This window comes from Homalodisca vitripennis, chromosome 5 (genome assembly GCF_021130785.1).
Source record: "Homalodisca vitripennis isolate AUS2020 chromosome 5, UT_GWSS_2.1, whole genome shotgun sequence".
NCBI lineage: Eukaryota > Metazoa > Arthropoda > Insecta > Hemiptera > Cicadellidae > Homalodisca > Homalodisca vitripennis.
This window is the reverse complement of record NC_060211.1, coordinates 56,853,254-56,877,743: the sequence shown is the minus strand read 5'-3', so window position 1 is coordinate 56,877,743 and position 24,490 is coordinate 56,853,254. Positions and strand designations below refer to the sequence as shown.

The 24,490-nt window shown below is 31.5% G+C and overlaps 1 protein-coding gene across 2 annotated transcripts in view; it reads left to right on the top strand.

Annotated features, from left to right (window-relative positions):
* The window catches only part of LOC124362236 (phosphatidylinositol 4-kinase beta), a 29,756-nt gene extending 6,751 nt beyond the window's left edge, over window positions 1-23,005 (top strand). The window contains exons 3-16 of one of the 2 annotated variants that reach the window (XM_046816572.1): window positions 814-1,035; window positions 1,120-1,328; window positions 3,556-3,673; window positions 3,831-3,965; window positions 5,310-5,485; window positions 5,630-5,763; window positions 8,559-8,786; window positions 8,944-9,150; window positions 12,913-13,098; window positions 13,494-13,687; window positions 14,515-14,733; window positions 16,628-16,881; window positions 17,989-18,177; window positions 18,867-23,005. In XM_046816572.1, the coding sequence (XP_046672528.1) occupies window positions 814-1,035; window positions 1,120-1,328; window positions 3,556-3,673; window positions 3,831-3,965; window positions 5,310-5,485; window positions 5,630-5,763; window positions 8,559-8,786; window positions 8,944-9,150; window positions 12,913-13,098; window positions 13,494-13,687; window positions 14,515-14,733; window positions 16,628-16,881; window positions 17,989-18,173 (2,467 nt within the window). In that variant the 3' untranslated portion in view covers window positions 18,174-18,177; window positions 18,867-23,005. Of the gene's footprint in view, window positions 1-813; window positions 1,036-1,119; window positions 1,329-3,555; window positions 3,674-3,830; window positions 3,966-5,309; window positions 5,486-5,626; window positions 5,764-8,558; window positions 8,787-8,943; window positions 9,151-12,912; window positions 13,099-13,493; window positions 13,688-14,514; window positions 14,734-16,627; window positions 16,882-17,988; window positions 18,178-18,866 lie in introns of both variants that reach the window. The other variant, XM_046816571.1, reaches the window with a different exon arrangement.
* Window positions 23,006-24,490: the final 1,485 nt, after the last annotated feature.

The window sequence follows — 24,490 nt, the reverse complement described above, 5'->3', positions numbered from 1 at the left end:
TGTGTGATGGATGAAATATAACAATGGGGTGAATAGTGATATTTTTGGCTGACGAACAGTGTCCGATGAACAGTCTTCATAGGATAAGTTTTAAGTAAAACCCCTTGTGCTTGATTATTTTGTAGTATAATTTATATATGACTAAGTGAAGTCTTTTATTTATAAAATAAGAATAAATATTATATTTTGTAATAAAAACATTTTTTAGTAACTTAACAAACAATATATTAAAATAATAGTTAAAAAAACAACATTTAAATCTTTCTTGAATTTAGGCAGGGTGGCCTGAATGGAATAACTATTCAAACTGTTATTGATCTGAGAAGTGATAAACTCATGATCATATTGGGTCATATATTAACTGGCAGTCTTAGGGAGAATATATTCAAACCTTAACATTTTAAGTACTTAAATCACTCACTCATGCATTTTGTAGTTGTGGTTACTATACCATTTATACCAAAAAAGTTTCTTTTATGCCATAAAAAAATAGATTGCAACAAATATAAGTGTCTGCTGGAAGTTTAGTACGTAGTCTATGAAGCTGAAAATATTGGCAAGATTTTTCTTCCCACCCTGTTCTTTAGACATTGCATAAGTATAATACGATAAGTAGTGACAAGATACAAGTGTTGTATGTTCAGTTTGGTATTTTGATTCTTTTTCTCACCAATTTTGCCTAGATAATGTTATAGTTGGTGTCAATGTAGATTTTGTTCAGAATAACAACAGTTATAAAAGGTCTACTGTTTACAGATTGGAATTATTGTGTGCTTATATGTTATAGTTTTGCGATGTATGTACTGTTCACAGATCAATGGGAATAGTGTTACCTCCTGTGTGTCAAGTAGCGCCTGTACCTCCTGTCACACTTCACCACAGAAACCGCAGCTTGGACTCCGCCCTCCAGCGGATACCTGAGGTGGACATCACCCCGAGCCCGGAGTGTGAGCCTCGCTGTGAGCTCAGCGTCTCTCAGTCTCACCCCAGGCCTCCCACCAGCCTCGGCTCTGACGACTCGGGGATCATCTGCGGGTGAGTGGGGGCTAGTTTGTGTCTGTGATGGGGTATTGTATTGTACTTGCCGTGCGTTGTTTACATGACGGGGTTGGGTTATAGGTCTGAGCGCACGGGGTCCACTCATCAGAGCGATGAGAGCCTGGACTCGGAGAATCAACCGACGCAACCATCCACTCCCGCCCAGTCACCCCAGAGTAACACAGCTAAGGGTTTTCTGCTACGACTGTTTGAGTCGAAGCTATTTGATATGTCAATGGCCATCACATACCTTTTTAACTCCAAGGAACCCGGTGTTCAAAGCTACATAGGTTAGATGCATTAATTGTAGTTTTATGATGTTTTTATTTTGCTGTATCTTTATCTTGTTTTCTAAATGTTAAGTTATGTTTATATGTGTTGTTATAGTAATGCTTTTCTATTTAATTAAAATACATTTCAGTGGCAAAACTTTGACATGGCTTTGCTTTGTGTTCCTTATTTAAATTTAAAATGCATTAGACTTTTTTTTCAGATTGCTTATAAAAAATGAGCTGAGTTTTATTTACTATAATATATGTTTCTTTTCAATTTCAGATTTTTTGGGGCTGGTAACTACTCTTTTAAAGTTGCCTGAGTCACATGTATTAGTAGAAGCAATATTATAATATTTCTTTCCAAATATAATGTCAATTAACTTTATTATTGTCTGAAGTTACTCTGTGTTTTAATGGCTCTGTCTATCTTTTCAAAAACTTTTTAGAAAAATGTATGTCTTATCATTTAGTACCAGTTTCATTTATATTATATTGTAATCTATAAGATTACAATTTAAATATAGATTGAGTTTTACAATCTAGATGTACTTTGAGTTTTGATGTGGCGTCTAGAATCAGTTGGCAGTAGTAAGAAAACTTCATATAGAAGTATCTTTAATGTGAGAAAAGAAACTTAATATATTTATTTGAAAATATTTTTATAAATAAATAGTATCAAAATAAATTAATAGTAAAAAATCCAAAATAGTAAAATTATAATAATTAAAAGACATAATGTGTGTTATAAAATATATTGAAGCATATTTGGGTTGAATTTTTTATTTGGAATTAAATAAAAATTATGTATTTTAGGAGCCAGCTGTAATGAAATGACCTTGAGTTGTAATACTTAAAAACAGCCACTTTCAACAAATAATTTTAATATAGGACTTTAAAATTATATACATTTGAATACTACTAAGACTTATACTTCAGTTTAAATGGTGAAATTAATTTGAAAATGGAGTGATCCAATAAGTGAACATTGTTAACAATAGTTTCTAAATATTAATTTTATAAAAACATAGTTTTATTTATAACAGATCTGAACCTAGTCTACTTTTCTTCAAAACCACTGTAGTTGTCAAGGCACTTATAATTGGAAGTAGTTTTATCAATGCTGCTGTTATACACATTTTGCCACTGATTGAAGCCTGAGAGAGGTAAAAGTTATGTGCCATACAGGACTCTGTTGGCAGGGAAACACTTACAATTTTATTTTTCAGGGTGATAACAATATGTACTTTCATCATCACTATTGTATGTAGTAGCCAGCCACTTTGGGACAGAACTAGGCCAAATTGTATTTGTCTGTTTAAACTGACATACTGTAAAACTTACACATCTGTTAAACTACAGTTTTCATAACACTACTGGAAGTGCAGGTGAAGTTTGGCTGCTGTATATCTCCTACGGAATATGATCAGTTAAAAGTGAATTATTATTATAAAAAACATTAATTCACAAATTATCAGATGGATGTGTATTTTTGGCAGTTTCTGTTTAAAATTTGTTAATTAAAGATGTCTTTTCACAGTGACGCCAACATATTTCTAAGGGCAATTGTGTGAGCATTGTTACGATGTGTTGTGCACCAGAAAAATTATCTGTTAGCTATTTCTTATTTTGTAGATCCTTGTACAATGGCTGATATGTTGAAAATGGAACTTCTATTTGTTTCTTATATTTTAATCGCTAAATTAAAAACACAAGAAACCGAAACTTAACACTTTTTATTTTGAGAGACCTTTTGGCAGCATAGCTGTCGTCGTTGGACACACAATTACATGAATTTAAATATTTTATAATTTAAACTGCCTGTAACTGTAAAAATTGAAGATTAAAGCTCAATAATTCAGATAATGTAGGGATAAATATCATCAAGAAATTATAGTATTAACAACACATAACACATTACTAAATTTCCTAAAAAAAGTGTAACAAATTATTCAACTTTTCAATCAAATTCATTTCTATGACGTAACATTCTTCAATTGTTTTTCTCCTCCCTTTCCACAATGACTTTTGAGGATTGGGAAAAGAAAACTAGGATATTGATTTTATATAATTTAGCTTATACATGTAACATACTATCTTTTTAATGTTGAGGTTATTTATTCTCTAGAGTCAGACTTACTGTGTCTCCTCATTATCACTTAACATAATTCAAAAACTAAATTTTACTAAACATTCTATTACAGGTTTATATGTACAACGTTTAAATACTTACGTTTGTTTTCAGGAAACAAAGTCTTCAGTTTCCCTGACAACGAAGTCGACTTCTACCTGCCGCAACTTGTTAATATGTACATACAAATGCATGATGTAGCTGAAGTTATTCACCCCTATTTAGTCCATAGGTACGTTTGTAGAAATTTATTTTTTTAATCTATAAAGGCATTTTATTTTAACAACCTAAAATGTTTGATCAAATGCTATGTTACAATATGATTAATGATAGCTTGGACAATACTTGACTTTCTCTGGCTTGAAATGTAAGTTGGCAATGATGTGTAGATGTCGACAGTCTCCTGACTTTTCTCTGAAGTGTTCCTGGCTGCTGGACGCGTACAGTTCGGACGCAGCACTTCCTTCGAAAAAGAAATCTCATGGAACCAAACTGAGGAACCTGATTCTTTCTGATGAACTGAGGTAAGTACGGTAGTGAAGTTGTCACATGGGTCAAGGTTTATTATAACAGAATTATAAAGGAGAACTATCTAAAGAAGTTATGTAGGACAGGTCACTGAAAGTTTAGGCCAAGTTGGTATTTAAGATTTTTTTATTAGATATTTTGAATTGAAGGGATTGTTTTATCTTATAAAGCTAGTATGCAAAATATTAAAAAGGCATTCTTCTCCTCATTAATTGCTGCAAAAGGCTTCCTCCATTCTACCTTCATTTAGTGCTGTCTTTTTTTGTGATGTTGTTTTTTTTTTAATTACTTCCAAGGTATCAGTGGAACAATAATATTAATTCTTGTATCTCATATTATAATTATGAGCAATATTACATTGATCATTTAGTAGATTATTTTTAAAGAATATTGAAATATTTAAATACATACCCATTAACACTGAACCTCTAGTTGTTAAAAAAAATGTAAACACTTAATTTTAACATAGCTCAATTTCTCCCCACTAATAACATTTTTACATTTTTTAATTTTTTTTACCTCTATAAATAAAAATTACATGATATGAAACTAAACGTGAAACTAATATATTAATTGTGAAATATTCAAACTATATAAATTTTCCGTCTGTATAATTGCAGATAAGTATAAGTTAGATTAAAGACTAATTTAATATATTTCACTTAGAAGTGCAGCCATATTGCAGAGTGACAAAACTTATCATGGTTTTAAATGATATAAGTGAAATCCTTTAACAATGTCACATTACAGAATTAACGTAGGTATGGTGGGAAGGTTTGATTCAATGTGAATGTTGAGTTCAGCCCCGTTTCTTCACAGACTTTATTTCTGAAGTCTTCTAAACGGGGCCTGACACAGCTTATTAGACATTATAATAGTTTATACCTTCACACTAACAAACATTGATGTTAAATAAAAATGCAATACTTATAACAATGTTTCAAATGGGTGAAGTACAGGTATAAAAATATAAAAGTTTAAAATTTCTTTAAATATTCAAACATGAATTCTCTGAAGAAGAAATTTCTCTTCTCGCGTTTGCAGCTCTGCAAGAGAAAATTCAAGACCATCAGGCATTCTTTCCCTCACTGCCAAAAACTTTGTTTCTTATGGGAAAATGTATACTGAATATCAATTAAAAGCCCTTAGTGTTAGCAGATAATCATATTTTTAACTATTCATTACCATTGAGACACTAAAATCCATGTTGTATTGTGAAACAATTAATGCCTTTGAGATGAGTTCTTCTCATAATACGGTTTTAAACTTTAGCGCAATGTTAAAAGTGGGTCCTCAGAGGTACATCCCATAGCTAACTTGCGTTCTTTCTCGTATTTCAGACCAAGAGAAAGTGAAGGAACTCGGAAGAAATCGAAGGAGGGACCAGTATCTGTAGCTACAAGTTTGACACCACAGTTGACTTGTACTTCACCTGTGAAAAAGACACACCAGCGTTCACGGTCAGATGCCTCATTTCTTCAGGGAGGTCAGAAACCTGTCACCCCGACCACAAACTGTAAGTTTTGATATTTGCTGTTAGAAGTAAATTAGTTAGTGGTAATTTTGTGTTGTTAGTCGAAGAATGGTTAAGTCAAGTAATTTATTTGGCACAATAGAACTTGTGCCATCAGATTAATATATTGATTTTGTTTTACAGCAGTTAGTACCACAGCAAAACTTAGTCTGGGAGACATCAGTTCTGGAAGAGCATTCGACAATGGCTGTACCTGTTTCGACTCTTGTCAAGGTGTTGTGAACGATCTGCGTGGGAAACGGACAGAGTGCACGTGTAATGTAAGTGTCAATTGTATAATGTGATTGCTGTTTGTTTTTATTATTATAATAGTTTGGTATATTTACATGATCCACAAGTGGCAATCTAGTACAATTTCAGGAGTCAACCATAAACTCATAATTCTCTGTCCTCAGTAATTGATTTGAGCAGTCAAAATTTGTCTTTACTGCACATAACTGTTTATGAGTAATTGGTTCAATTGAAGCATTGCAAAGTTAACAATTCTTGTGGTATATAATATACACTCAGCGGGGCATTGAAAATAAAATAGATAAAAAACATACTACCAATTCCACACAGGTGGTAGAGGAGTCTTGATATGTACTAAACCTCCAATGTCAGGTTAGCACTGTATACACCATTTCAATGTTTTTTTTTTTCAAAAGTTTTGATGTATATTATGCTCTTACTACTTAAGCAATCAAAAGAAATTTGGAAGTTAATTTTTTTTTACCTTAGTATCAAAACTCGTACTTTATTTTTACTCAAATTACGAAAGTATGAAATTTTGTCCTAAAGCATTTTCAATTACTTTATTTGGTATATAAATTTATCCGTAACAGAAAACAAATTGTATTCTATTTTCTATTTAAAAAATATCAGAAGGCTTATTATGTAAGTTTTTGTCAAAAAGTTAATTTTTTCAGTAAAAAAATTATAAAAGGAATGACTAAAATAAAAAAAAAAAACTTTTGTATAATAGTAATTGCCTTTTTTAGCTGTATAAGAAGAATAATATTTGTTAGTGTTCCAAAAAGTATAGAAATTATTTGTTAGAACTGTTGAAGTAAAGAAGTAAAATATATGGTTTTACCTCAAAATTAAATTGACCAAGCAGGAACCACTGATTATTGGAGTGGAAAGAGCAAATAATGTTTCAAAAGTGAGTATCAATCAATTTCTGGGATTGGATGTTTGTGATACTCTTCACTAGCCACATTGAAAAGATTAAGACTTATTTTTGACTTAAACTTAATAAATAAAAATACATTTATAGAAATTCTGTTATTTGAGTTTTTAATTAGTTTGCAAATAAAAACATTGGGAAGAATATGCAAAGTCTAAATCTTATTGGCGATATAAGACATGATTCAGCAAATTACACAAGGACTCAGATTTGACCCTTTCTTATCTTATCTTGAGACAAATTATACTGGTCCCAAGTTAATCATGATTGACTGAATCAGTACACAATGTCTTATCTTGTATAAAATGTTCCTCATAGTTTGGTATTGTGAGAGATAGCAAAAACATTCATCTTGCCAAATGTAAGTTGATTTAAGTTGAACAAATATCCAATTCCAAACACAAATACTGATAGGCCAATGTTTGAATGATTCATAGTATTAACTGGACTTCTCATCACATTGTGTTTTTATACTATCTTATCAAAGCTCAATAAATATTTTTAGTTGTGGTGTATCTTTGATCAAGATTCATTCCTTGGAATTCCTGACCCAAAACAAAAATGACTCAAAATAGTTCCAATTATCCAATTATCATTTAATACTTACTTACTGACATTATAAGTAAATAATTTTATCCACCAATTGATCATATAATTAGTTTTTATTGACTTAATTGTTTCCACCTGATTCCCCATAGTAAAATTCTGATAGTTGTCTGTAATTTAATGTCATTTCATAGTGTTTCGGGTGTTTACACTAAAAAAATCTTCATATCTTCAGCAGTGATAATATATTATGTTTGATTAGTAAATATTGTACATTTTTAATTTAATTTAATTTTTAACACTAAATTGTTGTTAAAGTATTGATAATTTTTGTGACAATATGTATACTCAACTCGTATTTAAAAAACCAGCTAATTTTTCTATAATCATTTCAGGCATCTTAACCCTCCGGCTGGCGCGCATTTGAGCCTTGACTGGCACCCTGTTTTGAAGCTTCGTGCAGAGTTTTAAATTTTTTATCCTGTACAATTAATTATTGGAGAAAACAAAAATTCTTTATACATCAAATTACTCTGCAGAATATGTTGTACAATATAAACATAATTATAATTTGACTTGCCTAAATAATGGTGGATGTTTGATGGTCAGAACTCAAAACTTTTTTTTTTCAAAAAACACTTTTTTATATTAAGCCATTAAAAAAAACTCAAAATTAATTTTATTTAAAAATCTAAAGTATGCATAATGTTCACTTACTTATGCACAAAAAGAAAATACATAGTTATAAACACTTTTATTTACAAATGAAATTACAATTGAAAAAAACAAGACTATATACAAGCACTAACAGTTGCCGAGTTGCGTCACGCGGAAGTAGTCGGGAGCTTTTAGCGGCCAGTAAAATAACAAATATTCATATATATATAAAAGTGAATACATTATTAGAAGGCTTGGGATCTTGTGATTAAAGTGATATAACTTTTATGCGATTCGAGCGGTAATTATCGGAACTATGACGTAATTAGTAGACGATGTTTAATGAGTCGTATATTATTACTCTGCCAGTTCACGGCGGGAAAAAATGAGTCGTAATTTACGACGTTGCCAGCCGGAGGGTTAATGTACATATGAGTTTTAGCAAATTAATATTTATTTTTTACGTCGATAGTACACTACTGAAAAAATGATGAAGAATTAAAGAGGTCCTTAAAGGGTGAGAAATTTGTCATTTACATAAAAGTGGGGTGTGCCAACTCTCAAAATGTATCTTCAAAATGCTTTTTTGATTTTAGAAGTGGTGTAATATACTAGTATATAACTATATTATACAATGGAAGGTTAGAGTGTAATTTTTGTATTAATTATCTTGTTAATTTGCAGGCTCCAAGACTTGCACCAGAATTAGAGCTGATTAAAAGTCTGAATTCAATCGGCAAGGTGTTGAGTTCTCTCAGCACTAAAGAAGCAAAGACGACAAGACTACTAGTAGAACTAGGCTCTCTAAACCTTAACCTACCTGCCCGAGTGTGGCTGCCTCTACACAACAAACCTCACCACATCGTGCGTATCCCACCTCAAGCAGCAGCCGTCCTCAACTCCAAAGACAAGGTATGCTATAAGTTTCACTACATAATGTTGGCATTGATGTACTGTATATAGTTAAATAAATATTTTCTAAATATTTGAAAATTTAATTTATACTGTCATTGTACCTAATTAGAATACTGGTGCATTATACAGTATATTGAGTTTGTACTGTTTTCAGGCACCATACATCATTTATGTTGAAGTAGTAGAAGTAGAAGACATTCAAAGTTCCCCAGTGGTGGCTAGAGCGATGAACTCATTGAGGCATACAAGAAGTGAAGAAAACTTGATATCCTCAATAAACAACTACAGTAACGGTAACCATGTTGAGGGGGATGAGGCCACAGACAACTGGTCACAGGAAGATGATGACATTTCACAGCAGGTAAATAGTTAAGCTGTTGTATCGTATTAAGTAAACAAACGGCCCTCCAGAAATTGTTTTATTGTGTTCCAGCAGAAGTAGCTGAGGGAAGCATTCCAGTTTTATATTTAAGAACACATCCAGCTGTATCAATGATAATCACCTATCGTACTTTCCTTGAGGTGTGACTTTGATTTAGCAACATTTCTAAGCTTTTCAAAAACCATAAAAAATGTATAATGGATTTAAGGTATGAAAGGGTATCATGGATCAGCTGTTGTCCATGAATAAACATAGCCGGTTTGCGGTGCTGCATGAATGTAAATATAGAAAATACTAATTGAATGTAAAATATTATTTACAAAATTATGATGATCTATTAATATGGTATCAATTTAACAATAGCGAATTTTTAGATAGATTAGACTCTCTTATAGAATTTCTTGTAGCAAAAGACAAATATTTAATCATTACAGGAGATTTTAACATTAACATGTTAAATGAATCTAAAGAGACAAAGGAACTTAAGAACATTTTTAAATCGCCATGGAATGAGTTTTCTTAATTGATTTTCCTACTAGAGTGACACCAACATGTAAATCCTGTATAGATAATTTTTTGACAAATATTAATAGAAATGAAGTTAAAGTCTCAGGAATTATAACAGCCTTATCTGACCATGATGCACAAATGCTCGAACTTCTGCAAACCCAAATAAAAAACTGGGAAAACATTAACTTTTGTTGGAAGACAATTTTCATTAAATAATATGGTACTTTTTAAATCTTTATTGGAAAAAGAAGATTGGCTCCCAGTCTTTTACTCAACAGTCAATGAAAAATATGATTGTTTTGACAGTATCTTCAGATACTATTTTAATCTTTGTTTTCCACTTACACAAATTAAAAAAGAAAATAAAAAGCACACTTGGATTTACACAAGATTTAAAGATGAAAAAAATGAAATAATTTGTCTTAGTAAATTGTCAAGGCTTACAAAATCTGATAATTTAAAAAATGAAGTTTAAGAATAAAGTTAAACAATACAATTCAAAACTAACTAAATGTAAGAAAAATTATTTTGATACCAAAATCAAAAACACAGAAAATATTAGTAAAACAACATGGCAAATTATAAATAAAGAAACAAAAAAGAATAAAAGTAAATGTGAAGGCAATCCTTGTACTAAAAACTAAAGAATCATCTATTAGTGATCCATCTCTTATTGCAATCTCCTTTAATGATTATTTTATAAATGTGACAGATGCACTGTTAAAGGATCTATCTTCAGTACAGTCAAAATATGACAAATGTGACAATCACAAAAACCTGGTAACACTTTATTAAAATTTCAATGCCCGCCCTTGACTGAAACAGAGAATTGATACAAATTTTTGACTCTCTCCAAAAAATAAATCGTCTAGTGGATATGATGGAGTTCCAGTGAAATTGATAAAATTTGTCAAACATTCCTTTAAGTAAACCATTATTGCATTTAATAAATTCTTCTCTCATTACAGGCATATTTTCCTGACAAATTAAAAGTTTCAAAGTTATCCCCAGTCTTCAAAAAAGGCTCAGCAACAGATATTCAAAATTATCGTCCAATTTCAATTTTACCATCAATCTCAAAAATTTTTTGAAAGAACCATGTAATCATAGGTTAGTCAAACATCTAGAGGTAAATGATCTTTATGACAAGGCAAGGCACAACATGGATTTCGAAAAAATAAATCTACTATAACAGCATTGGTAGAGTTCACTGAATCTATAATAGAATCAGTTGACAAAAACGAAAATGTAACAGGAATATTCATGGATCTGTCAAAAGCTTTTGATAGCATATCTCATGACATTTTACTCGAGAAATTGAAAAATTTAGGAATCAATAACATCCATCTAAGATGGTTTGAAACATATCTTTCCAATAGAAAACAGTATGTTGAGATATCTCACATAGAAAATAACAAATTACAAAAATTTCAATCTAACATCCAAATAGTAAGAAATGGAGTACCTCAAGGATCTATTTTGGGTCCTTTATTATTTATTTGTTTATATAAGGAAATGCCAAAGTGCCTTAGTATTCTTGAAAATAACAAAAACCAGCTCTGTTTATTTGCAGATGACTCAAACTTAATCATTTCTGCCAAAAACAGAAGCTGAATTAGAAATAACTGTGTATTTGGAACTTTCAAAATTACAAACATTTTTTCATTGACAAACAAATTAGTTCTAAATACGGAGAAAAACTAACTTTATTTCTTTCAGTAACCAAACAAAGCAGAAAACACTCAAGTCCCAATATCTTATTAAATGATTCCTGTTTGGGTCAAGTTCGCAATACAAAATTTCTAGGACTAATCATAGACAACAACCTTAGCTGGGATTTGCATATTGAACAGGTGATAAATCGTATCAATTCTGGAATATATATGCTAATTAAAAGACTGTCTTACTTATGCAGCTTATCAAGCTTTAAAGATGGTCTTTCATGCCCACATTCAATCCCATATTGCATATGGAATAGGTGTGTATGGAGGAACCACAAATCAAAATTTTAATAAAATTCTTATCTTGCAAAAAAAAAAGCGCTGCGAATAATGTTAAAAATTGATAAGGAAGAATCAGTTAAAAATCATTTCACTGAACTAAATATTTTAACAGTGCATAGCCTTTACATTTTAGAATGTGTGATGTATGTTAAGACTCATCAGTCCAGTTTCAAGAGTCACTGTGAAAATCATACATATAACACTAGAAATAAGAAGGATTAGTATTACCTAAGCATAATTTGGAGTATTATAAAAAAAAAACTTCTTATGCTGGAATAAAATTTTTAAAATCAATTCCAAAAATAATATCAAGTGTTCGAGACATAAAGAAGTTCAAATCAATGTTAAAAAAGTATTTAATTCAAAAGGCATTTTATTCATTTGCAGAATTTTATACAATATTATGATTTTACTCATAACTATTATAGTAACTTATTTTTAGTGACGCTATTTATTGTACTCATGTGCAAAATATAAATAAAGATATTAAATAAAAAAAAAAAAATAAAAAATGGTTTTTCAAACACAAAGTATAACAAAATCACTTATTAGCGATCGGTAATTTGCGTACTGCTGATCAGCAGTTGTCCATGAATAGACGTAACAAGTTTGCGCCTATGCACAAACATAATACAGAAAATACTAACTAAAGTAAAATAATTTGTTAATAAGGTTAATATACAGTTTTTCAAACACAAAGTATGACGAAAATACTTTTTAGCTATCGGTAATTTGCATATTATCGCATACTGTCATCTGCAAATAAACGCAGCAGGTTTTCTGTGGTGCTTGAACGTGTATATGGCGCAGGTTTGCCTTGCTGCATGAACGTATATATAGAAAATACTAACAGCAGGCAAAATGCTATTCACAAAGGTACGATCATTTCTCAATTAGGTTATGGTATCCATAATTACAGTTTTTAAAACATAAAGTAAAGAAAAAAGTTTTAGCGATTGGTCATTTGTGTACTGCCTATCAGCCAGTATTTAATGACTTGGCGGAACTCTGCAGATTCGAGTGTCGAATCCTAGCAAATTAATTCTTGAATCCAAATCTTTGTTGAAGATTTGATGCATTCGAGATTCGGGATTTAGCTTCAACACATCACTATTATAAACACTGTTTAGTAATACTCGCATTGAAAAAGAATCAGTGAAAAGAGTTTCCAATCTGAAGATAGTATAAAAGATCTTTTTTAATACATCAATTTGTTTTTTTTGTGTAGTACTTGCAGCTGAGGAAGCCTGTGGTGGACCGAGATACGATTTCACAGCTCTCCCAGGAATCCTCAGACTCGAGAGAACCACCGATGTTTGCTGCCGGAGATATAAGGAGGAGATTATCAGAATCGTTTCATGACATTAGACCATTTACTTACGATCCTGAGGACCCATCTGCTGCAGCCCTAAAGGTCAGTTAGTGACATAGTACGATAATAAACTTTGAAGTGGTCTTCACCAACATGAACAAGTGTCTTTGTTGTCCATAAAAAAACGTAATTGGTCAACTTCTGTGGTTTGTTTGGGCTCATGTAGCTTGAGGGCCTAGCTTAACCTACTTTTAGAATATGTTAAGAGCCACCTAGCCTTACTCTATGACTTATCTTTGATTTGCAAAAAATCATACTTTTTTACTATTCAGTATACTATATATACTATTCAGTAATGAAACAGGAGGACATATAAGATGTTTTGTGCTGATAGTTCTTGAATTTTTGTGAATATTAATTTTATACACAATTCATTACACAGTTTGAAAGTAATGTGTTTAGTCAATTCCATTCAAGTAATAATTCAACTATAACAGGAACCATGGGAGGAGAAGCAGAGGCGAATCAAGGAGTCATCACCTTATGGCTACCTGTCGTCATGGCAACTGCTCTCTGTGATAGTCAAGTGTGGCGATGACTTGAGGCAAGAGTTGCTGGCCTCACAACTACTCATCATGCTGCAGAGGATCTGGGAGGCAGAGAGGGTACCACTGTGGGTCCATCCTTACAGGTACATTCTTCAATCAAACGTTTGGAGAAAAAAATCTCTTATTACAATAAAAGAGCGCTGGAGTCCTTTTTAGTCTTACTCCTTTCTGTAAGCTAAAACTACACAGCTGTTGGGTCATGCTATCTTGTAATTAACATCATTGTCCCTTTACTCACTGCTTTACTCGCTGGCTATTCCTCAGTTAGTGTTGTAATCAATACTTTAAAAGTAGTATTACATTTAAGAGAAATTTTGAGAAACATTTTGTACTTTTTTATTCTAATATTGTAATTGTAATTTTAGTGTTTGCTAGTTTTAGTAATTAATTATATTGTTTTACTACAAAAGATTAATTTCTTGCAGTAAGATAAAACATAGTGTTTTATGTAATGTTTAAGTGAATTTCTAAAGTGTTCCCTGTTGTGACCAATGATTCATCACATTCTTGATTAATGTGAACCCTGTCATTAGAACTGGCTGATATTTTTTTATTAAATCCTGTTAAAAGCTCACACAGGCTGTTGCTTTTTACTATAAGAAATGACTCGTAAACACTGGAACTTGGGATTCTCTGAAATGCAGAAATTTCTTGTTATTACTTCCACTTAATTTGATTTGGAAATCAAATACATGTTTTGAATAATGTATGATCTTTATGAGATTTTAAAACAATTTTTACAATAACACTTCCTTTGCATCTATCAAAAATCTATAAATATTGAATTTAACACTGAAATATAATGGGCCATACAACAAATTCTACTGACTGATATAGAATCAAAAAACATTATTAAAATATATTTGATGAGTTGTCATCTAGGCATGTCTTAACTGGGTTTTTTTCACAGGATACTTGTATTGTCTGACGATTCAGGACTGATAGAACCCATTCTGAACACCGTGTCTCTGCATCAAATCAAGAAACATTGTCAGTTAAGCCTGGGAGAATACTTTGCTCAAGAATTTGGGGAGAGCAACTCCGAGTCGTTCCTGACTGCCCAACGCAACTTTGTTCAGTCTTGTGCAGCTTATTGCCTTGTTTGTTACTTGGTCCAAGTCAAAGACAGGTAAGCATCATTCCTAGCACTAAGTGACAGTCATTGCACTTCATAACATTGGCATCACATAACAATTATTTTCATAAACAGCAATAAATTATGACATATTATCTGACGGTAGTTTGTTGTAGTTCAGAATATTTCATCTATTTAATAGCCCCACATTGTTGCTGCGATATGTAGAAGCAACAATTGTCAAGCAACAAAAGGGCTATTTGAGCATTCAAAAACCTGACAAATGTTTTATGAAATCATTCCAAAAATGAGTTTTTGTCATCCATCACGTAATGTGCGGTAAATTCACATTCTTGAATGTCGTGGGATTATTCACATTTCCAACTTATGAGTGGCATTAATATTAGAGCATGGCATAAATGTTATTCTATCTTTTGCCAATTTTTTACCCGGGGCTAGTGACTAGCTTCCACTTATGAACATATGCTGGAAGAAGGTTCATTACCACTCTTGAAGAATGATTCAATTTGCTCCTTTTTCTTCTTTATCTCATGTATTGTTGCATGGTCAACACTGTATTCCTTAGACAAATGAACCAACTTCTCACCTTTTTCCAAACATTTTAAAATGGCATACTTTTTATCTAATGTAAGTGTGACATGCTTGCGTTTTTGCGACACGGCACTTCACTTGACCGTACTCACTAAGCTCACCCTTGGCAGACTCACTGTGTGCAACTACCGATAACAGACGACAACGCATCACTGTTGCTATGTGCATAACGTTATACAGACAGGCTTGAGAGACTTGAAAACTTACCAGTGATTCATTGGCACCATCACAGTGCCTGATTACTGGACGTGCCGGAGTACTGAACGGCCAGATTATAGAGACTGTACTGTATTTAAACACTTGGTTGCATGGGATAGTGAGAGATTACTTAAATGTAAGATGGTTATTCCCAAGTACACAAAAAATATATTGACCTTAAGTAGGTGAAGAGTTTAAATACAATTTCTTATTATTGTTTTCATGATAAATACAATTTAAAATATTTTATTGGGTCCTTATATTAGTATTTTCCAAATACATCTTGTAGTAGCTCGTCCTTTCTTTATGATAACCAGAACTGTGACTTTGTTGGTTGTGTGATGTTGCACTGTTATGTTGTAGTTTTGTGTTTGGCTGAGCCACAGCTGATCAAATTCGAATAAATACAGATGCTTTATTTTGTTATAGTAAAAATAAAATATATGAGGTGTGACTAGAAAGAAACCGGATTAGTATTGTTGCAGCCGCACTCATTCTGCCCATAGTGCCAATTATATTCATGTTTTTTGGCTCTGTCAGAAAAATGTTGAGTGTCCTTAACATTTCAAATGTTACAAGTGTATGGTGATGTGGTGATGATTGTTTATCACAAACACAAGTGTCTGAGAGATTTAAACGAATTAAATATGGCCGCAAAGACACACGTACTGACAGACCATTGTCAGTGAACAGTGATACTAACATTGAAAAAAATTGGTAATCTTGTTTGAGAAGGTCACCATGTAACTAGTTATCAGAGCAATGTCTGAGTTAACAGGAATTGACAAGGAAAGTGTTAGGCAGATTCTTCATGAAAGTTTCTACATGAAGTCTGCTTTAAAAGGAATGAGATTTGAGTGTTGAAGCAGTAAAAGAAAAAGTGGCGGAAGTCATGAACGGGATTGCAGAAAATTACCTGTAGTATTGTTAAGCACAGTGGAAAATTCACACAGAACAGTGTAGACCAAGGAGGAGAGTACATTATGAAATTCTAAACGTTTGTATGTAAAATATGTTTAGCTTCAGTCAGGTTTTTTCTAGCTACCCCTTGTATATTAGTTTCTTACTGAAAGTGCACATGTCAAGAGTATCCTTTGTGTTTCCAATTTTAATGAGAATTTATTGTTTTCTTAACCAGGCACAATGGAAACATTCTCTTGGACAGTGAAGGACATCTAATTCACATAGATTTTGGTTTCATTCTTTCGACATCGCCTCGCAACCTCGGGTTTGAAACATCACCGTTCAAGTTGACTCCAGAATTTGTGGAAGTGATGGGAGGTATAGGTTCAGACATGTTTGAGTACTTCAAGATCTTGATTCTGCAAGGCATGGTAGCAGCTCGAAAACACATGGACAAAATACTCACCCTTGTGGAAATAATGAGATTAGGTAAACTGTGTATTTCAAGGTTTTTAATTTTTGAAAAAGTAATTTGTACCTAATTTAGAAGTAAATAATTTACTTGATTCTGATCAGCATGGATCCATACCAGGATAATCAGTAATTAAAGCAGAATTCATTCATTCTATACATTAATGTTAATCTTAAAAAATTAATGAAAAAAAACTTTAGATGTGTTTTTGGATCTAAGTAGAGCCTTTGATAGTGTATTCACATAAATTGTTTTTGGAAAAATTACGTTCTTTCGGTACAAATAAAAATATTTTAAGTCATAGTTCCTACCTTACCAAAAGTAAGCAGTTTGTTGAAATAGTATATGTAGTAAACAATGGATTAACAAAATGTTTCTCTCCTTTGGTGGAGATTCAGATTGGTGTTCCACAGGGATCTATTCTGGGGCACATTTCGTTCTTATGCTGTGTAAAGGAATTTTGTAGGTTGCTGAATGGGTTTTCTCATGATAATATATATTTGCAGATGATGCAAGTGTTAGATGAGCTAAACTAAGTTACTAGACTTTCTCACCTAAATGAATTAAGGGTTTAGCAAAATATTTCCCATCAGTTTATGACAACAGAATTTTGTCTGTGCGTGTCTCAATACACAATATAGTTATTGTGTTGTATAAACAATGACTTGCAAATAGTTTCTTTTACAGTGTTGAAATTATTGTAAAAATTCATCTCTTCTACCTCTGTATCGGAATTCAATATGATGAACATCAGCCTGTTGGGAGTCACTCTGCGGGCCACGATATTATGTCCGTTGTGAAACGGAGCCTCCCACACTGATCTGAAGTCTGGCATGTGTTTAACCTTGTATTGTAATAGTAATAAATTATGCAAATTTTTAATAATAACTGTTATTACTGATAATTAAGGAATTAAGCTTTCTACTGGATCAAATTTTATTGACCTCAAACCTTTAATACCATAGACCTGTCTGATTAAATTCAAACTAAATATTACAAGTATAACTTAGAAATCTTTTCAAGGAGTATTTTAAATTCACATATGACAGAAAAGATCTAGGATCTCGGAGCTAGATGTCCTCCTAGAGTAGGGTGACTAATTTTCCTTGCAATGATTGTGTCAGGATCGCAGCTGCCATGTTTCAAGTCGGGGGCGGCCACAGTCCAGGGGCTGAAGAACCGGTTCCACCTGAACCTGACTGAGGAGCAACTACAGCTGTTGGTGGACGGGCTCGTCGAGTCCAGCATCCACTCACTCAGCACCAAGCTCTATGACGGGTTCCAGTACTTCACCAATGGTATACTCTAGTCAGGTCAGTATTTCACTTCCATACAACTTTTTCAGGGCTGCTCTTGAAACTGATTTTTGAGTGGTTACAAGTAATAGATACATTATTGACTTAAACACTCCACCCCATGCGATAATACTGAATTGAATAACTTATTGAACGTAGGCGAAATATATAATGTGTAACTAACGCAATGAACACACTTATGAATGAACAGAAAACATACAATTTTAAAAATTGGACATGGGCCTTCTAAGCAAGTCTGCAGTCTAACATGACCCCTAAATACTTAAAGTGCACCACCTTTCGATAGCACCACAATGACATTCCGTCACCAGTTGCCATGTATGCATTCTTAATGTTAGGTGTACTGTGTCACCTGCAGCATGCGGTGAGATAGCCATATGTTTTGTCTTGCTCTTATTGATCGACAAACCACTCTGGTTGAACCATTGTTTGATAGAGTGCAGTCATTGTTCCCGTGAGCTTAGGCTTCCTCCCGATAAATTAAAAAAACCAATTCTAATACAAAATTAGTTGAGTTTTTGTTACATTTGACAGTTTATAATTGACAGATTGATAGTAGTTACATAACTTGAACTGCCTAATTGGAACAAATTGTAGTAGTATGGAAGTGTATGGTGACTGCCAGTCTCTACTGTGCACATCACAGGTGTAGTTCAGCTCCTGCATGATAACTGTGGGTGTTACAGGTGCAGCAGGCCAAGCAGTTCAGCTCTTTAGTGTTGCTAGGAAGTGCCTTGTCACACCAGCTCACGTACAGGACATCCCTAGTCTTAAGTTTAGTTTATTTCACCTCCACAGAAGCAATATTAACTGTTACTTTTCTTGATCCCAGCAATCCAATTTCCGTTCTAACAAGAAATCTCAACTGCCTTGAAGTAGATTTTAGGGTAAGCAATAAGTCATTCCTGTGAGTGCTCAAACTGTGCTTAGGTTCTCCCAGTGCTTAGTTTGCAAAGCTCAACGTAAGTGCTTATTATTATTATTTAAAACACCAAAATACTGTTAGATAATGAGTGGCATCTGTATAGAATACATTTTATAGTGTTTTTATTTAGTTGTTATGCAGTATAAACATTGTTTTTAATCCTTTAAAGGATACTCTTTGTAACTAAGTATTTGTTTTTCATTCCTTAAACTGCCCATAAGTTGAGGAGCTAAGTGCCTGCTCAGGGTGATATTTTTCTTGATAGTGAACTTAGAAATTATTTCTACAACTTACATAGAGAGTATAATATTATTTCATTGTATATGTAATAGGTTATGTTGTCAATAGTACTTAAACTATGTCTGGTTTTGGTGTTAATTTCCACTTTAGGTTTTTTTTTGTTATTTCCACTGTTTTTTTATCAATTTTTACAAGATGTAAAAATAGTTGTTTTTAATTTTAATTTATAAGTCATTTATTATCTGTTATTTACTGATACTATGTTCATGTTGTTTGATATTACTGTAATAATAGAGTTAATAATTTCTGTATTCTATTTATTGTAATTTTGTGTATGATATTAAAGCATTGTACAATAGTTAAAATGTTGATTTAGATTTTTGAGCTTGTGTCAAAACTGCAAAGATACTGATATTGGAAGTGTAAAGACTGTTTTCCCAACGTTAATTATTGAATCTATACAGGTAGATATTTTTTGTATAGCGATTTATAAAAAAATATGTTTTTAATATTTAAAATTAAAAAATATGTATCTATTTAAATGTTAAATATTTGTACATCATTGATGCTGTGTAATAAACAATCTTTTATTTACAAAGAGATACACTTCTGTAGAATTCCACCAATGCTGCAGCTTATAACATTACAAGTCTAGAATATAGTGAGCAATGTTTGTGACATTCTATATTCCAATTGTAATAGAATCTAATTTATACTTTAAAATGTTAGTGTTAGATTGATATTTCTTAAATTTTAATACATACAACATATTTTACTTTTAGGAGTAACCATAAAAAATTATCACATGTTATTTTTAATAGTCTTGTCAAAAACGTGTACTTCATTATGAAACCATTAGATACTACAAATTCAGTTACATTAATAAGGTGATCAACGCAAACAAAAATGTAAATTTGTTATTTAAAATCAAGAACTACAAAATCTGTTATGAATTGCATCCAACATGACTGTCTCTCCTGAGATATGGTTCACAGCTGTCTAAGACAACTTCTTCTCATGTTCTTTTGGCTGCAATTTTAATATGACCATCTCCCCTAAGATTTACTTCATCTGACTTCACGATTTCCTTCATCTGGTTACATGACTTCTGCACATTTTCTCTTGCCTGCAATTTTAATATGATCGTCTCACCTCAGATGCAGTCCACAACGGACTTCATGATTTCCTTACAGTTTCTTTTGGCTAAGACTTAATGGAACAATTTCTTAAAGATGACCTTTTTACCGTTCCCTTGTCTTCGATTTTAATACGACCATCTTTTCCGAATTTTACTTCACAATTAACTCCATGATTTTCTTTAAGCTCCTTAGGTTAAGATTTAATAGAACCATTTCCCCCTGAAATTTGTTCTATATCCTTCATATACAGTCTTAAGCTATGATTTTAATGTGACCTCTCACCAGATAGGTGCTCTGCATGTGACACAATAACCTCTAAGCACGTTCTCGTGGCTATGACTAACACGACCCTTTCCACCGAGATACACTCAACTGTTACCATGGCCTCTTTACACAATCTTTGCTATAAATTGTACATGACCATCTACTGAAATGTGTACATCTTCTTGGCTCTAACGGCAATACGACGAATATGCTCTTAGCAACTTGCTTTGCTTATCACTCCTCAGATTCTACCATTTTGGCATCTAGCAAATGGGGACAAACTAAAATGGGTTGTTACTGTTGCCATTTAATGATCCAATGCACTTTTCATACTGACTACTGGTTTCAAACATTTATCGCATTATTTTAGTTCATTCTAATTCTTTTACTTTTCTCTTGATTTACTTATTTCATTATAACTAAGGAAGGTGGAACTTTACCTACATCTGAATCAAAATGTCGTAAACTATCATATCCTCTTTGCAGGCTTAAGTTTAGTACATCCAGAACTCTTGTAACCACCCCATCCAAATCTTACTTGCCTAGCGATAGGTTTATTCTCATTTCATATCAAAATAAATAAATTAGTAAATGCAAAAAAAGGTAAAGAATTGACCAGTTTTCATATTCATATTAAATTTGCTGTCTGAAAACAAAAATACATGTCATAACATATTTAAGTTAAATATTTTTGCTAACAAAAATGGTTTTTTATGCTCTAAGAAATTATATAAGATTAATTAAAGAACTATTTATTGACATATTTAAATTTACAATATAGTTATTTGTAAAATATGTTACAACCAAAGTTATTGTAGCAAAAAAAAAAAAAAAAAAAAAAAATACACAATTAATCAATAATTTTAAATTTAATCCACAAGGCCTTTCAACAGCCAAGATTAATCAACTTGAACAATTCACACCTGATGTTGAAAGTCCTTGTGGATTAAGATTTAAATTATTGAATGATTGTGTTTTTTTTTACAAGATCTCCATCTACGAAACCCAAAATTAATTTTTAACATAAATAAAAAATATTTACTTTAAGTTTTTTTATATTTGTTTATATTCTGCATTTGAGGTTGCATTTAATACGTTTAATAATTTTAAATTTTTAAAATGTTTCTATCATTCCAATTTGCATTATAAAACTTGTAGATGCGCTCATTCTAAAAAATTGTTACTTCTTTTCAAAACCTCTATATTTTAATTCTGAAATGTAATCAGTTAATGTAACATTATTAATAAATATAAAATTTTGTGTTTATGATTTTTGTGGCATACTGTTTTTTGAAAAGTTATGGATTAAAAATTTGTGTATATTCGTGCTCAATGAGAAATTTCATGAGTCAGTAAAATTTTGATTTCAGCCCATTAATCTGAAGAATTTACGTAGAAAAAAAAACAAAAAAATATATAATGTGGGTAAAAATATATTTGAACAATATTTATGGTATTTTTATTCTCATTAAAAATCTCATCTTAAACTCTTGCATAAGCTTATCCGCAAAAAGTCTGTCAGATGCGTAGTTTGAGAATGTTTTTGTAAGTGTATTGCATTTGATGAGTAATACTTAACAGTATTCGTTGAAAGTTAACTTTTGTTTTGTTAAGTAGCTCAATTATTATTACAGTTATTAAAACCTCCTAAAATGTCTATTAAATTTGAATGTGATAATTTGTTAGTGTTACTCCATGTTGCATTGTACCAAAGAAAATCAATAACAATAACTAATTCTCTTTATGTTCCTAAATAAAATGTGTGGTTTTTAACTAACTGAAGTGATAAAAAAAGTGAAATATTCGTTTGTTCTATTTTAATAAAAGTCCTAAAAATTTATTTATTTGTCGATTGATAACTCATTAGTTTATTTTATTGCGTGTTAATACTTGTGTATGGCATACAAGCCTTATGTTAAATCGATATAGTATGATTTTCGTCTTTCTTAAAAAAGGATCTTTGAAGTTAAGTAGTCTTAGAGATGGTTTGACTTAATACTATTTAAGCCTCTTATTAATAAATTTAATATTAATGCATCATATTATTAATGTTTAATTTTAATATGAGATTCTACTTTGCATTTTGGAAGACCTTATTTAATATATTGTTTAGTTAAAATGTAAATAAGAGATTTACTTTAAGCAGAGTTCTACGTAATTTTACTGTGCTGTATCAAAATAAGTCTTATGTAATTATAATGTAAAATAAATGCTTCTATTTTATAATAAATATTTGTATGTTTATAATGTACTAAAATCTGGTTTATCGTTTAAAAGTTTTAATACTATTCCCATTTGACTGTAGAAGTGTTTGGTTAAGAAGTGATGAGTACAAGTTTTTGCTACGACACGTATTACTGGAGTATCAACTTGGATACACAGAAGCATTTGTACCTAAAACTGGTAATGTACCTGAACTGTGTATTTTTTCCCTTAATAAGCTGTCAGGCTTGTTTCTTGGGATTGAATTATGGTTCCTGTGCAGGCAGAGACCTGCCTTTACCTGCCCATTCTTACATCAGTTTTTAAAGTATTATTAATGTTTTTGCTTAGTGTTGTTGAACATTTATTTAACTTTTGTTGTTGTAGAATTAAATCACACTTTTAATATTACAATTTCAATGTCTAAAAAATTCTACAAGTTTGGAAGAAATGAAATAAATTCGATAAGACGAATATTTTAAATACAGAATGACATCCATTCTAACTTCTCAAAGATATAAAATATTTGGCTTCTGATTGTAACAATATCAGTTATTGTACTCATTAGTTACACATTCTGAGAAATTTATTTCACTTCTGATTGTATGTAGTCCTATGAAGAGGTTATAAAAAACATGACAAATAGTTACATGGGAAGATTTTTTTGTACTTGTTGTGTTATATTTAACACTTCAGTAAGCGTGTTGTTTATTAACTGTTATTTAGGGATTTTCAATTTTGAAAGTAAAAACATTTATGAAAAGTTCAAAGTTAAATAGTGCGCTTTATTCTTGTATTACTGTTGTTGTTGCATCTGTAAAATTTGTATTATGGCTTATCAGTTTGATTAATGTTGTTATATTGTATTTTATAATTTATGCTTGTACATAAAATATAGTATGCTTAAATAAGAGTGCCATTTCACCTTATTTAGTACGTTAAAAAATCAATGTATTAAAACGATTTTTCTAAATTTTGTAAAGTTATACAACTAATAAAATTATAATTGAATTGCTCCACCAAACAATGTTGTAAGTGATACATAACAACAAATTCAGCAGATGATAGACTTTTTTTAATTCGTGGTTTTTATTTAAAAAATTAAGATGTGGAATAAGTAAAAATTTTATTAAATTATAAACTGGGATATTGAATTGACCCCTTAACGGCTTATTAAAAAATGACAAAAAACTTAAAAGTTTTTTAAATTACAGATTTTAAGTCAATGTGAAATACAAAAAAAGCAAAATGATTATTTTTTAAGCTAAAGATGTGCAAAAATCACCTTTAGAGTGATTTATGTTGAATTTGACATAAGTCTTTAAAATTAATAAAATTGAGTTAAAACACACTCCCATACTATACATATTGTTTACAAAAACACACACTCATTTGTGGATGCTGGTTTTAGTAGTTTTGTTATGGTACGGGAAACCTTGAAGCAGAAGGCACTCACAAACCTACATCGCAATCACTGCATTGGTAACAACATGGTTTCTCGGCATAGGTTATGCTTCGAGCACATTACAGATCTCAATGT